At 37.0% G+C, this 13,674-nt stretch overlaps 1 protein-coding gene across 1 annotated transcript in view; it reads left to right on the forward strand.

Moving 5' to 3' along the window:
• TMEFF2 (transmembrane protein with EGF like and two follistatin like domains 2) overlaps positions 1-13,204 on the forward strand; it is a 226,278-nt gene extending 213,074 nt beyond the window's left edge. The window contains exons 8-10 of the mRNA XM_077780218.1: positions 7,631-7,754; positions 9,548-9,706; positions 12,875-13,204. Of these exons, the coding sequence (XP_077636344.1) occupies positions 7,631-7,754; positions 9,548-9,706; positions 12,875-12,971 (380 nt within the window). The 3' untranslated portion in view covers positions 12,972-13,204. The remainder of the gene's footprint in view (positions 1-7,630; positions 7,755-9,547; positions 9,707-12,874) is intronic.
• The last annotated feature ends 470 nt before the right edge of the window (positions 13,205-13,674 follow it).

The raw sequence follows: 13,674 nt of genomic DNA on the forward strand, positions 1-13,674 counted from the left end.
TAAAGTTTGTAGTAAACTTGTCTTCCAAGAGCAGCTTGGAAGTGTGAAGGGTTGCGGCAGCAAAAGCTCAGTGGGGAGAGCAATAGCAAATTGCCCCAGATAAGCTTAAGGCAACTCCGGACTCCTGAGAGGTTAATGATCCCTACCTCTTCTCAAGGCCTGATATTTATGAAGTGTTGTCAAAGACATCTAAAGTTCCATGAAATACTATATTTTTAAAAGGTCTTCAAGCTAAATCCTCTAAACCTATAGGAGTTACCCACTTGCTGAGAGTTAATAGGCTCTTGACTGAATGGTGAAATTTGAAAAGGACCATTAGAAGCAGAGTATACTTTCTCCCAGTAGCCTGCTCCCTTCATGCTCTGGAAGGCTCTGTCACCAAAGCCAGGCAGGGCATTATTGAGGCAGAGGACAGAGCAAATGGCTAAAAATTGGCTTACTTTTCTTTTAATAATAAATATATGTGTGTGTGTGTATTTGTGTGTGTGTGTGTGTGTGTGTGTGTGTGTGTGTGTGTGTTTTGGAAGTCTGGAATTTATGGCTAAATCTGTGATTTAGCCTTGTGATGCCAAATCCTGGAATTATAATAACTGTATTTGGATGTCATAAGTTAAAATGTTTACATACAAGTTTCTTTCCCAAGATTTCACAGATTTCCCCACTTTAATCTATGTAAATATATTACCAGTAGAAACTGAGATAATATACACCATGCAAATAATCATGCAATATTGTTGCATTTCAATCACTCCAGTCCCCAAATTACTATGTCTATTTCAGATGCTGGTACTTTTTCCAATTTAAATTCAAGCAATTCTTGAATAATGTCATTAAGGCCGTGCCTGTGAATGTAGTAACATGAAAATTAGTTTTCTTCCACTTTATTTTAGTTTTTTATGTCCAATAAGAATATTTATACATGCAAGTGGTAATATGAATAATCACATTTCACATTTTATGTTAGTGCATGATCTATGGTGGGATAAGAAAGAATTTCTCTCGGGCGCCTAGGTAGCTCAGTCAGTTGAGCATTTGACTCTTGATTTCAGCTCAGGTCATGATCCCAGGATCATGGGATAGAGCCCCAGGTAAGTTGGCCTCCGTGCTGAGCATGGAGCCTGACTAAGATATTCTCTCTCTCTCTCTCTCTCTCTCTCTGTCTCTCCCCTCCCCTGCCCAACTCCAGCTCTAGCCCTCCTCTCTCTCTCCTCACTCTAAAATTAAAAAAAAAAGAAAGAAAAAATTTCTCTCTATCTCTACCCATCCTACTCCCAACCCAGACCACAGCCTAACTAGCAAAATTGTTAATCCAAATAGTTTCAATTATTCTTCTGAAAAAAAAAAAATAGCTTTCACTGATAGAAGAGATGTTGAAATGGTAGCAAAGGACTTGGTTTCTGTTTTGAAGTTATTTTTCCAAATCTTTAGCTGAGATTAAATAACTAGGAAGATTGGGACTGTTCTTTACAGAATCCAAGAATCAATTGTGTCTTTAAACGCCTTCATGTCCTCTGCGCCAGCTGTAGCTTTTAGCTGGGATTTTCATTTGTGTCTCTGTCTTAGAGGCTTTAAAAAAGGAGAGACTCTTCTCATCTACTCAGCTCTGCCTTGAAGAAGCCATGACAGCAGGTGAAGCTATACAGAATTTGTTAAGAAGAACAAATATAAGCAGCAAGAACTCCTACTGCATTACATTCAAAACCTGTTCAATAAGAACGCTTTTCTGGTCTTTAAGAAACCTTGACTGCAATTCAAGCTCATATTCAAGATATGAGGTTTTACTGCTGCCTCATATGTTTATACCTGATAAGATAAGGAGACAAAATCCTAAGAATTATGTATTTTCTCTGAAACCAGCTCTAATCAACAACGGGGACAATCATGAGTTTACTTCTAAATTCATAATTTGATTCTGTTCCAGACACGATATAAACATAATAGAAAGAAAAGACAATTTTTCTTTTTCACGTTCGTTAAATAGAACTATTTTCAAATTGCTTTAGAGGTCTGGCAGTAAGTAGGGAACAGGTAAAATCTATGATTACAACAGGTGTGCAAGTATGTGGCTACTTCGGTGCTGGCCTTTCCTTGTGCCCTTATTCAATGTAAAAAAAAAGTATTATATAAATATATTCACAGGGGAAAACTTTTAGTTTGTTGGAAAAGTGTGGCACACGGTGTGTGCCCATAGGAAAAGCTTGTTAAAAAGGTAGTAAATGAAATGGTACTACTCGTATGCCTGCACTTGTCAAAGATAATTTGTAATGTTAAAGTTATGATGTTAAATGTTGAATTTAAGGAGCGCCTGGATGACTCAGTCGGTTAAGTGTCCAACTTGAGCTCAGATCATGATCTCACGGTTCCTGAGTTTGAGCCCCACATCAGACTCTCAGCTGTCAGCACAGAGCCCGCTTCAGATCCTCTCTCTCCCTTTCTCTCTGCCTCTCCCCTGCTTATGCTCTTGCTCTCTCTGTCAAAAATAAACATTTAAAAATTTTTTAATTAAATTTAAATCCACAAACATACTGTTTTCCAAAAGGAAGATAATTCATAGGAGAGTTCACTTTATGCTAGGATGTGTGAATTATAGGCATCGTAAATATTTAAGACATTTTACACTCTTTGATAAAGTAAAATGTCCCTATAATTAAGGTAAAGTGATTTCCTTTATTTACTATACCTAAATAATGTCCCTATTTGTCTAATTCTTTTTCCTAGCATATCAAAAGTAACAATATTTCACATTAAATATTAGTAAATATTTATGAGTAATTTATTTTAAGTAACTATTAGTAGTACAAATAAATATTACTCTTAGAATTCAAAGAACCTAGAAGTCTGAAACAGTCAAATCTGCTACCCAGTAACACTACAAAATCTGAACAATAGTAAGAAGGCTTTTTTTTTAACACCACCAGAAACCGACTATTTCACTATAGTACTCATTCTCTTACTAAAACGCTCTAGATGCTTAAAAATGTGCAGTGGAGATCTGGCTCCCTAAAACATCCACTGAATCCTCAATGTTAGCTCTGGTTTAGGATCTTTCCAACTTACTCTGAAGTTCTTACACAGAAGCAGACCGCTCCTAGGGAATCAGCAGCATAAGGGATTTCTATATATTCCAAAGAAAGGCCTGATTAAAGCAAAACAGGGCTCTTTCCAGAGAAATATCATCTGATCAGCCCCCAAAAGGCCTCCCAGACTGCAGTGCACTATAGGTAAGGCTTGTAGATACAGAAGTTTGATCTTAGAAAATACCAGAAGTGAGTGGGCAGTCTCATCCCCTCCCTGCCCCCCCACCCTCCCCCGCAAAAAAAACCAACACAGAACAGTCAGAACCAGTCAGTTCAACTCATATGAAATATATAACTGTCAAATGGATGAGAAATCCAAGGTGGTACTGTCAAAGCCATTCCCAATTTGTAGGCTACACGGAAGTGAAGTTGTTTTAAGACTGTTCAGAGAACAGAGCATCAGAACAAGAGAAATGGATTGACTGAGTGAATATTTAATAGCATCCGACACTAATAGTTTTGTGCATCCATTTCTGCAACTGGGACTTCTAGGTTTTCAAGCTCAAGTTGACTTCTCGGTAGAGATGTAAATAGACCATGAAGCTTCTCTTGCCAAGCTTAACCTTTGTCCAAGGAAGCATGGTTTCTTTGGAGATGTGGATAGTTTTAGTCAAGTTTAACACTCTCATATTTCTGTCTCAGTCCATAATGTGTTGCTTTGACAGATTAATTCTCTGAACAACATCTTATTCTCAGCTTTGGGGGAAGAAGAAGGCAGGAATAATGCCAAACGCACACACATACACACACTTTAGGCTATATTGATTTAAGTCTCTGAACGGTTCTGCTTGGCTCTGCCCTTTTTCTGCCCATTTCTCTTACTTGCCTTGTGGTAAGGTAAAAACTTGCCCTGTCTCTTTCCCCTCTCTCCTCCATCTCTTTCCCTGAAAGCGCAAGGATAGAAACAATACATGTAGCTGTGCTTAAAGCAACCCACCTCTATAGTTCTTGCCTGGAGCCTTGACTAGCAATCTGCATGCAGTCCTGTTAACTGCTACAGGTAACTCAGATTATACCAGAAATTATTTCTTAAAAGGGTCAGGATCTCTTTTAGCATAAATCATTTGTAAACAATTGAGTAGGAAACCAGTTAAAGATTTTAAACAAAAACACAGAGAGTTTCTACCATTGTCACTATCTCTTTTAGCAGAAAGAACACCACCCTTACATTAAACTTTTTTTTCAATGGAAGACAGAGAAATTGATGTCTGAATTGTCAGCCACTGTAGGAAACATGGACTGCCAGAGTGTAATTTTTTATATTATTTTAAATCTTGAAATGCGTCTGTATGCTTGAATACCTGTTCATAAACATCAGGATCACCAATATTATCATCCATTCATATATTTATTTGGAATATTCGATTTCTGTGTCTCTATTCTTCTTAATATACTTAAATCTCATTTCTAAAATGTGTCTATTGCATTACTACAAGTGATGATACATTCAGGTTTTCAATCAACAGGTTTACTTGGTTGGATTGACTATAAATTTGTTGACATATATTGATGATTCCTCATTTTCTTGCTCAGGGATCATTTCTTCTACTCATTTATTTTCAATCTTTCTAACTTTCTCATTTGACAGTATCCTATAAGTAGTATAACAGAGCATTCCAAGCTCATAAGAAATGGTGTAAACTAATTAGCAGATTTTATTATAGAAACTATTCCCCTCACACATGATCATCTTATCTGGATAATAAACTTTGTGAAAGTATCTGGTTCTTACTACACGAAGGCAACAGCCTAACCTTTTTTTTTTTTTTAACTTATTTCTGAGAGAGAGAGACAGCATGAGCAAGGGAGGGTCAGAGAAAGAGGGAGACACAGAATCTGAGGCAGACTCCAGGCTCTGAGCTAGCTGTCAGCACAGAGCCCGACACGGGGCTCGAACACACGCGCCATGAGATCATGACCTGAGCTGAAGTCGGATGCTCAACATACTGAGCCACCCAGGTGCCCTGGCAACAGCCTAACTTAAACAAACTCTTACTTTGCCCTTGAACTTTGGTTCATAATTGCGGGCACGGTATAAATCCAGAAACAAAAACAGTATGGGGTGAGGGATGGAGTTAAAAATAAAAAAGTCTAAAAATGAATTTGTAGTTAAGAAAATTCTTGATCTTCTTTTGCAACTGACAAAAAGAAAACTAGTCCTAATAAGATGTGTTTGAAAAATATACTTGAAATCACAATGTGTAACTGAAATGTTAGGGAAGTTACAGAAAATTCCCCTCCATGCAGGTGTGCAGAAGTGCTGAGGAGTTACTAACAAACACTGAATAGAAGTGTTGAGTAGTTTGTTATGGGGAGAAGTTCCAGAATTAAGAATGAGAATCAGTGCTGGTTCGTTACATCAGCAGTGAGGCTGGCTGGCAGAGCCCACTGTGAAAGTCGCCTTTAAACAGCAGGTGTGTGGTTTGGCCACCATAGCTTGTAGCCTCCTGGCAATATCAGCAAATGAGTCTAATCTTCTCTATGGATTCACGGATGACCACAAGCCATTCCCAAGGCGCACCGAAATACCATGATTGTCCTGCTTCAAGTTTAGTCACAGATTCCCGTATTGGAAAGCTCACCCAACATTATTTATTTCAGTTTTTTTGTGTGTTTGCTCGTTGAGCCTCTAATTTGTGTGCCCAAAACACCATGACACAAAATTCCAAAGTAGCTTGGAAAAATGGGAGAAAACAAAACAGAAAGCTTTGTATATTTTTAATCTTTTCCATGGAAGTAGTTCATTGATTTAACTATATTCATCAAAGTAGAAATATTAGAAATGTAATGCCAACAAAATATCACCTAAATAGGTAAAGACACACAAATATAGAACAAGTGAATGATTTAAATGCAATCTCCAGTCTCTCTAGCATGCTTATAACAAATCCTTTATTGATTTGAGTATGTGATTTGAAATATTACCCATCATTCAAATGTACACAAATATTCCTACACCAGAAAGCACTTAACATATTTAACAATATACTTCAAACTTTAAAGTTCTGCGGATGATGCCTAGACCTTAAAATGTATAGATATTTTATTGCTTTGCTTAAACATAAATAATGCATTTGTCTGATTCGCCAGTATTATGGTATTTTTTCTCCTGACGCATATACACGTCATCCGTGATTGCCAGTACAAAACTGTAAGGATGCATTGTAATAAAAGCTATACCCCTATGTGAAATAATAGGAAATAATCTATTTCATAAAAATAGTAATTCATTCTTAATCTTCCATTACCGCTGCTTCCATTACTTCTATTACAGTGGGATTGAAGAGTATCTTAGATTGAAGTCAAGAAAGTTATTTCTTTCAGGTGTTTAGGCAACAATTTTAAAGCCTGTCAGGTCAGGTCACAGATTACAGAAAAAAATCCAAGAAAGGTAAAACTTTGTATTATAAAATGAACATATTCCAAAGACTGTTTAGAGATGGCCTTACAAATATCAAGCAAATGTATTAGGGCTAACGGTCAGAAAAAGTATCTTAATGTCTTTATAGAAACATAAGAAAACAAAATTTGTTAATGACAGAGAAAAGGGTTCATTTTAGAACACAAATTTTTTCTTTAAATTTTTTTTAATGTTTATTTGTGAAAGGGGGTGGGGGGAGAGTGGGGGAGGAGCAGAAACAAAGGGAGACACAGAATCCAATGCAGGCTTCAGGCTCCAAGCTGTCAACACAGAACCGGATGCAGGGCTCAACCCCATGAACTGCAGATCATGACCTGAGCTGAAGTTGGATGCTCAACCGACCAAGCCACCCAGGCACTCCACAAACTTTTCTTTATTGTGAAAGGGTTAATTTTAGAACACAAACTTTTTCTTTATCGTAAGTTTAACTTTCACATAACATTGTTACCATAGGCCAGCTACTGTGCATCGGAATATACTCACAGCATTCAATATGTACTGTGTTAGTATCTACATAAATGATTCTGAAATAACGTTTGCTCTTTCAATAGCTTTATTTTGGCAATAAGAAAATGTATGGGTGCTAGTAAAATGCATGTTCACGGTAAATGAAAAAAGCCTGAAAGAATACATTTGTTGCAATTTGCATTTAGTTTGGGGAAAGGTCTGTTTAACAACTGAACACAGCCATATTTTAACTTTTAAGCTCCCACACTGAGAAAAGTATCAAGGTATTGCAGCAATTTACTCTTAGGGACATTATGCTGGGCTTTGAAATTCAAAAAACAGGATAGTTCTTCTTGAATTATTTTATGATCAATGTACAGTCTCGGCACAAGGAAAATTAAAGCTGTCTGACAACTCACAGAAACATCACTGGCTATTAAAGATGGAAGAAATTGCATAAAAGCATGAAAAGCACTGGGTAATTTTGCAGTTTCATCTCTAAACACAATTGTAAAGATGTCTGTCTTTCAATTCTTTCTCCCTCTTTCTTCTGAAGCATGGCCTTTTAGTTCTTGCCCTTTTAAATATCTTTGCCTACTATAGCTTTGCTACTTAATGTCCTGGTTGATCTCACTGGGCTAAGAAAGTATTTACAAGGGGTGCCTGCTTTTATCTGTATTCACAGAGAATGCTAACAAGTTAGAAGAAAGTGCAAGAGAACACCACATACCTTGCCCAGAACATTACAATGGTTTCTGCATGCATGGGAAGTGTGAACATTCTATCAATATGCAGGAGCCATCTTGCAGGTAATGTTTTCACTCTTTAACGACTAAACTGTATAAAGTAAAAATATAAAACTAAATTCTGATGTTTGCAGAGAATTGGATGGCATTCTGACTGAGTGATCAGCAGCAAAACTTTTCACAGCGTCACCTACACACACACACACACACACACACACACACACCCTAGAAAACCATAAAATGGGTGTGGCTTACATACTGGAGTTCTATGTAACATATTATAATGTATACTTTTCTAGAATTTTAAACTGTACTTTTGGCATTACAAGCTTCTTAAAGACTCAGCTTCCTCCTCTGTTTTATTCACCTCTTTCCCTCGGACGTAGAAGGGCTCTTGACACATAACAGGTGCTCAATAAATATTTCTGAAATGAATGGAAAAGGACTTATTGTACATTAGGATACCATCATTGCTTCTGGGAGGTCATCTTTTCCAAAGTCCTTCAGGTGTTCCAATAAATATTATCAATCTTGCTTTTGCTAGGTGCATTCTCTTTTCTGTGGATCTGCAATCCACAAGCCTTGTAGTGTGAGATTATTAGCTATACCTCCCCAGATTCTAACTAGGTTAAGACACAAAAAAATTCCTTGTCTGGATTTAGTTAATAAATATAAATAGCTGCTGAATATTCATAAATAGAACATAATCATTTCGGAGATGCTAAAGCCAAAGTGAAAACACAGATGTATTTTTATAAAGGAATATACAAGTGGTTTATGATGAAGTAGGTTGTATATTGCAATTCAGTGAAAAGAGTTTCTCTCTCTTCCCTCCTAGTCCTCCTTTTCCTCCTCCTCCTTTTCTGTGTCTCTTTCTTTCTCTCCCTTCAAGAACTGTCTTCCTTTTATGTTTCCCTTAACTGAATACACTAGCACCTACCTTCCAAGTGAAGCCAGGTAGAGAGAACAAAACTGAGATTTGTTCCCGCTGCTCTCTTTTCCTTAGCAGAGTCCCCAGGATTGAACCCTTCTGAGGCAGAAGGAAAGACCTCAGGATGTGGAAATTCCATGTGAAGTACTAAAAGAATTGCACAAAGCCAATGACAAGTTGATCCTCATTGGCATTGTTACGTGAACAGTTTCCTCATTCCGTAGTCAAATGCTAATTTTAACCCATAGCTGGTCTACTGGAGCTTTCTGATGAGGGCTCAGTAAGTGAAAGCAGCACTCATTTTCAGATGAATAGCACATGGGTTTATTTTACAGAAAGATATTGCCTGCACCATACTTTTCTTCCTACTGAAATTGAACTGTCTAACATAAGTAGACAACTTTATGATCAACAGATCAAAGACATTACTTGTACTTCTGTTCTAAACATTTTTCAACAATTATCCTCACAGTAGTATAGAGAATGCTTTCTCCAAAAATAAATAGCCCTTGCTTGATACCCATAGCCTCCGAACCAAACCTTTTTTCGAGATAATCATGTTGACTTAGGTTGACTAAAGAAGAAGTTACATGAAATGTGAGGCTCACTTGAAAAAATATAGAAAGAACAGTTATCCATCTATCTCTGGACATCTATTGTTTCTCTGCATGATCATCACAAACAAACAACCTCCTAGCTTCAAAATCTTATTATAAGTATAAAGAAAAGCCTCATGCCTTTGAAACCCAAAACACAAGGAGATTTTGTTGAAAATAAGTAGTAGAAAAGCATATCTGCAAAGTAGCATTTCTTTTCAGAGAGAGGAAAACAAAGAGCCTAACTTCTCAATGAAGATAAGGATATGTGCCAACTATAAAAATGAGTCCACCAGCTGTAGGTAACTGGACACTATCATTTCTTCCAGGTGCGATGCTGGTTATACTGGTCAACACTGTGAAAAAAAGGACTACAGTGTACTGTACGTTGTCCCCGGCCCTGTGCGATTTCAGTATGTCTTAATCGCTGCTGTGATCGGAACCATTCAGATTGCTGTCATCTGCGTGGTGGTCCTCTGCATCACAAGGTCAGTGCATGTGCTCAATGGCACCCAGATAAAGGAATATGTTGTTTTTCATTTCCTGACACAGTTCCCTCTAATTGTGAGTCCCTTCGTGGATTCTACGGTCATCCATTCTCTGGAGTCCTATTTCCTCATCATAACAGCATGTGAATAGCATTGATTTTCATGTTGGAGTAGTACAAATTATTTTCCTTATTTTTGCATTTTGATGAGGATTGTTTAATTTTGAAGCAAAGCCATCTTTTTTCTTTAGAGTGTAATCCCAATCTTTGTTTAAACATGCTCTTCTCTCTTAGCTATAAGAAGTCAGTCCTCATTCAAACTATGAACAGGCTATTTAAATGACCAGTGTTTCCTTCTTTACTCAGATCAGGATGCCAAAAGAGGTCAGAATAGATGGTTTGCAAGGCCTAGAAACGTGGTAATGTACAGCTCTCATTTATGGTACTTATAGTTCCAAGTGTAACTCACAGATATCATCGTTTTTAACACAATTGATGTAAACAAGTAGATTTTTATCTTAAGTTAATAAAATAGCTTTTAATTGCAAAATTCAAAGAAAGTAGCTATAATTTAAAAAGATTATGTTGTAGTACATGAAACCCTTTGATATATGGAAACATGCAGGGAATATGACAAGTATTTGTATCAAACCCCAGAACAATGAAATGATCATTGCTTCCTGGAGAGTTAGACCGAGAGAGATACCCTCTGGATCCAGTTTCAACAGGAGAGAAAATCATGGTTAATTAGTGAGGTTTGACATTGTGCTTGAAGTAAAGGAAGTAAGATTAGGTATTCCCTTGCTTAATTTCATCAATGTGTCAATTCATGGCAACGAGACTCATTATTTATGCCCTGTCTAACCAGCCATATGATTGAAGATAACTTCTTTCTGACCTGATTTTATCCTCCTTGAGATAAAAGTTCCAAGAAAGTTTCTCAAGGTTTTTGCCACATTCACAAGACATTTAAACATTCACTCATTTATACAGCTCTAGGGTAAATCAGAATGTTTCCTCCAAAATTATTTTTCTAGACAAGAAAATAAAAGAAACCGTCATATCTTTAGAAAATAAAGGCCATAATACATCTCTGTAGCTGTTTTGCACTATCTTCTTTGAGGACAAGTGTGGCATTTGCTCTTGAAAAAGACAAAATATGGTTCATAAATCCTTGCTGGGCCTAAAGGCTTAAGGGAAGATCATCGACTGGAGCTTTGTGCTGCTCGAAGCCAAGTTGAGCTCATCAACTAGACTCTCACGTTTAGATGCCAAGTGAGTCAATGGATTATATTAAAATAGATTCTAGGGAACATAAAGATAACTCAAGAAACCAAAAATACTGAGTATAAAGGAAAGATAGAAAAGACTCTAAAACATGAGAAATGGTGCCACGTTACTCTAAGGGGTTTGAGCCTTCTGATATCTACACGATATCAGCACATGAGAAACCAAATTCATACTTAATAGGTCTCATCTCATAACAGTTGGATTTGCTACTTCATGTACTGACAAAAATGCGAAACCTTCAATATTTTAGCATATGTTCTCAAGTTTGTTATTAATCACAGTCCTGTTCCCATACAGAACAGCTGGAATACAGCTAACTGTTAAGTGGTTAAGCCGCACTTAACCACTGCTCATACTGCCCCTTGGCTGGTCATGATATTGTGTGCCCTGATGCTTACGACAACCTAAACTGAGCTCCAAATTAGCCATTTTTTCAAGGCAAATGGGCATTTTCATTTTCCATGTTAAAACAAAACAAAACCTATTCTCTATTTACTTTTGAGGATAAGTACGTGAGCTAAATTACCATTATTTCAACGCCTTTTACAAATCTGTCCTAGGGTGTCTGAGTCTTCCAAGTCTTTCCAGGAGTCATACTAGTGAACAAGCCACACTTTTCCCAGTGTGGATTCATTTCACTCGCATGAAAACATTCTGCTCCAAAACAGATTTTCCAACGAGGCCATCTGCCCATCACCCAAATCCTCCCCTTTTCTGGCCACCTTGACCACACCTGTCTGTCAAGACCTATCCCAATGTATCCAGTTGCTAAAATATTTATAAAATTGCACCAAGCGGAGGTCTGCTCATTCTCTTCAATTTTCTTTCAATTTCTCAGTCACCTGGGCTCTCCTGTTTTCTCTCTTCTCCTTCTCCCACTTACATTTTTCTAATCGCTTCCCCTTGTTTTTATTATGTTACTCAAACATCTGCCCTCCTTCTAACTGCAACATATGTTATAAAATTATTGACATCCAGAGACATGTTCTGGAATGTAAAGAGTTGCCCTGTTTGGAAGATGGATTTTCAGTCTTTTTATCTCTAGCTCCGACTTGCCGGGACTGTGACTTTCAGCTCCATGTTCATTTTGACATATCTACCACACCCTGGTAAAAAATATAAATCTATACCATGTATATTTATTCACATATGAACATATATATGAATGTCTAATCTCTGATGCCCATCTTAGTATAATAGGATTTTATATGAACTTTATATTGTTGTTCTTATTTGCATCATCAAAGCACTCGTTTATTACAAGAGAAAAGACACCAGACAGATCAGAGCTTTTCAGGTAATTTGACTGAATTTAGCTTTTTATGGAAGCTAAATAACAGGTCCCAATTTATGTCTGTAGTTTATACTATTAATATGTAAAAGTGATATTAGGCTGAACCGAAACAGTATCCCTTTCCATTACATATCAGATATTAACAGTTGGCTCATTCTCTGGTTGGATAGGATTTAAACTTGTAGCACTGAAATGTCAATATAACATTCATCCTTAGGACATTTAAAATATAAAATTGTTGAAGACATTTAAAGTGAGATTAGATGAGCTCACAACTTGCTTGATCGCATTGTGCTGAGTCATTCTTGTGCCTTCCTGGGTGAGCAGCTGAAGACTAGGTAACGGTGTTCCTCTCCAACTTCCGCCTCTGTTCCTCAGATCTCCTCAACAAATGCCTAAACACAATGGCAAGGAGAAGCAAAAAGGAAAAAATCTCCCAACATAATCCCAGCTTCTACTACTAATCAATTCCTTGGTCTGAACTATTTTAACAATTTGCTTATCCACAACTTCGCTCTGTAATTGTAGGACCAAATTTCAGGTAATAGCACTGGACTAAGATCTGTAAACTTTCCAACCTTCTAGGAAATGCCCCAGAAGCAACAGAATTCACAGACAGAAGCAAAATACAGGGCACTACAGTTCAGACAACACAACAAGAGCATCCACGAGGTTAATCTAAAGGGAGCATGTTGCACAGTGGCCGGACTACCGAGAGCTGGGACTACACAATACAGTATTATAGACAAAAGAATAAGACAAGATTTCTACACATGTTGCCTTGCATTTGTGGTAATCTACACCAATGAAAACATGTACTACAGCTATATTTGATTATGTATGGATATATTTGAAATAGTATACATTGTCTTGATGTTTTTTCTGTAATGTAAATAAACTATTTATATCACACAATATAGTTTTTTCTTTCCCATGTATTTGTTATATATAATAAATACTCAGTGATGAGAAAAAATTGGCATTCTTAAATTTGCGTTATCTCATAACTGTAAATATAATCAAGCTAGTACGATCTGTACAGGCACCAGTAGTTCATCTTTCCCCACGTCTTGAGGCAGAGCATTAGTTTATACAGGACTCGGTGGCTAGGTTTTGAGTGATTCCAAGATCAAGGGAAATGATGGTTATTGGAAAAGAGAAAAAATAATTTACTTTATATCGAGTGAGGATAAAATATTTCAGATCTCCGAATCACCACTATTTCATCAACTTCCCTGGTCTTCCATTTTCATCCCCAGAGCTGAAAAATCTCTGGCATATAAATTAAATAAAAGAAGAAGGGGAGGAAAAGTGTTTTATAACTCATAAAAAAGGGGGAAAGAAGATATTGGTTTTTATTTGGAAAGCACCTTAGAATCTCCCCG

Source organism: Crocuta crocuta, unplaced genomic scaffold, assembly GCF_008692635.1.
Source record: "Crocuta crocuta isolate KB4526 unplaced genomic scaffold, BGI_CrCroc_1.0 scaffold38, whole genome shotgun sequence".
In the NCBI taxonomy this organism is placed as follows: Eukaryota; Metazoa; Chordata; class Mammalia; order Carnivora; family Hyaenidae; genus Crocuta; species Crocuta crocuta.